The sequence below is a fragment of the Drosophila serrata genome, unplaced genomic scaffold, assembly GCF_035046125.1.
Source record: "Drosophila serrata isolate PLE 108 unplaced genomic scaffold, ASM3504612v1 contig_240, whole genome shotgun sequence".
NCBI lineage: Eukaryota > Metazoa > Arthropoda > Insecta > Diptera > Drosophilidae > Drosophila > Drosophila serrata.
Window position 1 is genome coordinate 11,582,720 of NW_028257138.1, and position 3,512 is coordinate 11,586,231.

The following is a 3,512-nucleotide window of genomic DNA, read 5'->3' on the forward strand; positions in this document are numbered from 1 at the left end:
TTATACTCTCCGAGCGAAGAGAATGCCAGAGAAAGTCAGAGCGAGAGCGCTAGAGAAAAAGAGGCACCTCTAGAGTAAGGCAGAGAGTAACAGAGGGGAAATAGGTATCTGTTACCCTCCCGCTCCCGCTCACACTCCCACTCTTCTGTTGTTCTTTTCTAATTGGTGGCACGATCGCAGTTCGATCGAATCGGTTGTTAATGCTGATCAGGAATATATATACCTTATATAGTTGCAAATGACTGCTTCAATAATAACTTTTATAGACGACTGATGCAATCGAAAAATGTATTTATTTTCTCCAAAAACAAAAACAAAGTTAGTAAAGCTATATATATTTTTATAACAGAAATTAAATAAAAATGCCAAAGATCAATTTATCTGTTTGTATATATACCAGTGTTTCGCAAGTTGGAAATTTGATGGCGCCTTTGTACGAGACTAGAGAGCATATTCGGTACGAAAGAAAACTCCTTGTTTTCTAGAAGATGCTTTTCCTGCACTCAATTCCCTTACAGGTGATTGGAAGCCAGCAGGCCACAGGATTCGGGTCAGACTTTTGCTCCACATTGAAGCTACTGAATTCTATTCAATGCTGTTGTGGTAAAGACTACATTTCCCTTTGGCCTCTGGCCAGCCACTTACTATTGATTAACCGGAATTCTCGGGGCTGGACCCCAAAACAAATCTCACGTGGTCCAAGTGCCTGGCTAACAACAATGCCGGCCAAATACACGAATAACAAACCAATCACCGGGGCCGGATGGCAGGCAGTCCATGTTGCCACTGCCATTGAGGGGCAGGGCTCTGTTTGCACATCGCCTGCAGTAGGGACCGGAAGTGGACAAGAGCACCGCCACTGTTGGCAACTGGTTAGGGTCTTGCAAGCCATCCCGCAGCTATTCCCCCGAGCGGCTTTGACCCAGCTGAGCAGGAAAATGTCTCAGTCGCCCAGAAATAACACCATGGATTTCCTATCAGACGTTCCCATCATGTTGAGGCAACTTGGCATCGTTGTCATTGTCGTCTATTTAAGACGATAGTCTCTTACCATTATCTCTTACGGTGTGTTTCACGGCACCCTTAGCACGTTGTTGTCTAAGCAGACAGATAGGTTCAATATCAGGAAAAGAAAAACATAAGAATTCCGTACAACATTTCCCCATTGGGCCACTGAAATATAATAATATAATCGGGTATATTTAACATTTAAATAATGTGTTTTCACACAGAGTTTCCATTCACAACGGAAGCAATCCAATCCGTGTGTGGAGTAACATCTATAATAACGTTTATACCATGCTCTGAATGTTTAACAATTCCAAATAAGGGATGTACTATAATATTTTTTCCTGGTATCTTAATCAGTTGGGAAACAACATTACCGCGAATCCCAAAGACCTGTTTCATTCCACGAGGAGTCTGGACACATATTTCAGCCGGCTGGATCACTTTCCCCAAACTGACGGAACACCTTTCAATTGGTGAGGCTGCCAAAAAAGTACGGGTTGCATTAGATCGATTAATGTCTAAAATTCTGAGCTGACGAGATTGATTCACATTTGGCCTTCTGAAGACACATATTGGCTTCATTATTTCTGAAAAGAAGGACATAGGTTATAGGATAATGTTATTAAATGTAATGTTAGTTAGTTGTACTTTCAGGAATCAGCCCACTGCTCAACTTGAGCAATGCAATATCAGTTTTGTGAACCTCCGGGTGTTTGTAAACCGAATCGATTTCAATTTCTTGAAAGAATCCAAGTCCCTCCACACCGACTCGTCTGCATAGAAATTCTTATTAGTATTTGAAAGATATGTTCGGAATAAAAGTTGTGAGTACTTACAGAGAAGATACATCATCTGTCAAATTTCTGGCGGTTGTAAGAACAAAAACTGAAATTGCAAAAGATTAATGATGATTATATGTAAAGCAAATATCATTATATGATCAAACTTCTGATAAAAATAATAATAACAAGAATAATAATATAATGACGGAAACGTACGGTAAGTGATCATTACGCCCTTGGCCATAAATTCAGGTCCATAAATGTTTGCTGTGAGGTAGGTTTCACCGCAGTCTCTGAAGAGCGGCATTTCATCAGTTGCCGGAGTTTTTGGCACCTGATTATTTGTAACTGGTGCTGATTTTGGTTCGTCATAGGTTCGAATTAATCTCTCAATCCAGACGGCGTAACTTGTCACATCGACATAAGGTCGCGCTCCTCCACATTTTCCAGAACTCACAATACCAATCTGTACTGGATGCATCTTATCATCCAATTTTAAATAATGGGATACGGCACCTCCGATATCTCCAGCACAGAAGCCTTCATTTGTCGGACCGCCGCAAAAGGATGACTCCTCCGATTTGTTTCCGCAGTAATTACGATCGAAACGTTGAATTCTGATGTCTAGGTTTAGGTTGTAACTCATTTTAACATCTGTTCCTATTCCCCAGCCAAAGGTTTTTAAATATCGAATTTTGTCAACATCATCCTTTGATTCTGCATTCCGCAGAATGCATATGGGTCGAACGTAGTCTGTGAATAGATCTTAAATCTTAGCACAGGTTCCAAAAGGATCATTTCTTTACTCACCTGTGTAATCGACGCTATGCGAAAGCATGACCAGAGCGATATCATTAAGTCGGTTTTCCCGGGAGAATGAACGATGAACAAAGGCTTGTTTGACAGCAACCGTAATTAATGGATGCAGCAAATCCTTAGCTCCCAACATCACGTATCTGTAAGTAAATTAAATAATAACAAGAAAGGAAGCTAACTTCGGTAAGTAAATACCTGCTTTCATTTCATTCACCTATACATATTATATTTGCAGTTTTACATTCACAGATTTGCATTTTTCCTCTACATCAAACGATCGTTTGTATGGCACCTATATGATATAGTCGTCCGATTTTTATGAAATTTGCCACAAAATTTAAGACTAATATAAAATGGCTATGCCTCAAATTTGATGAAAATCAGCCGAAAACTAAAAAAGTTATAAATTTAATTGTATTAATTTCTCGATCGTTCCTATGGGAGCTATATGATATAGTAATCCGATTTTCATAAAATTTTACACAAAATTTTAGAATAATATGAAATGGCTATATCTCAACTTTGATCAAATTCTGTTGAAAACTAAAAACTTTATTTTTTTTGTAAAACTTTTCCAATCATTCCTATGACAGCTATATGATATAGTCGTCCGATCCGGCCCGTTCCGACATATATACGAGTGAGAGTATATAGAAGACTAACTGCAAAGTTTCATTCAGATAGCATCAAAACTGAGAGACTAGTTTGCGTAAAAACGAACAGACGGACAGACGGACAGACGGACATGGCTAGATCGACTCGGCTGTTGATCCTGATCAAGAATATATATACTTTATATAGTCGGAGGTGCCTCCTTCATACCCTGCAAGGGTATAATAATAATTACAACCTTCGTGTGACACTAAGCCACTAAGTCTCACATAAATATCTACTCCTTTATAA

General features: G+C 39.2%; 1 protein-coding gene across 1 annotated transcript; it reads right to left on the reverse strand.

Annotated features, from left to right (window-relative positions):
* Positions 1-279: 279 nt before the first annotated feature.
* LOC110183757 (uncharacterized) lies at positions 280-2,743 on the reverse strand. The gene is made up of 5 exons (XM_086831507.1): positions 2,604-2,743; positions 2,010-2,546; positions 1,848-1,896; positions 1,660-1,784; positions 280-1,598 (listed from the first exon to the last, which is right to left on the reverse strand). The coding sequence occupies exons 1-5, from the start codon at positions 2,740-2,742 to the stop codon at positions 1,225-1,227; spliced, it is 1,224 nt and encodes a 407-aa protein (XP_086687633.1). The 5' UTR covers position 2,743; the 3' UTR covers positions 280-1,224.
* Between the last annotated feature and the right edge of the window lie 769 nt (positions 2,744-3,512).

Coding starts and splice junctions, on each gene's coding strand:
- LOC110183757 (XM_086831507.1), bottom strand. CDS start 2,742: ATGTTGGGAGCTAAGGATTTGCTGCATCCATTAATTACGGTTGCTGTC. Junction 2,547..2,603: donor GCATAGCGTCGATTACACAG/GTGAGTAAAGAA, acceptor ATCTATTCACAG/ACTACGTTCGACCCATATGC. Junction 1,785..1,847: donor ACAGATGATGTATCTTCTCT/GTAAGTACTCAC, acceptor ATTTCTATGCAG/ACGAGTCGGTGTGGAGGGAC.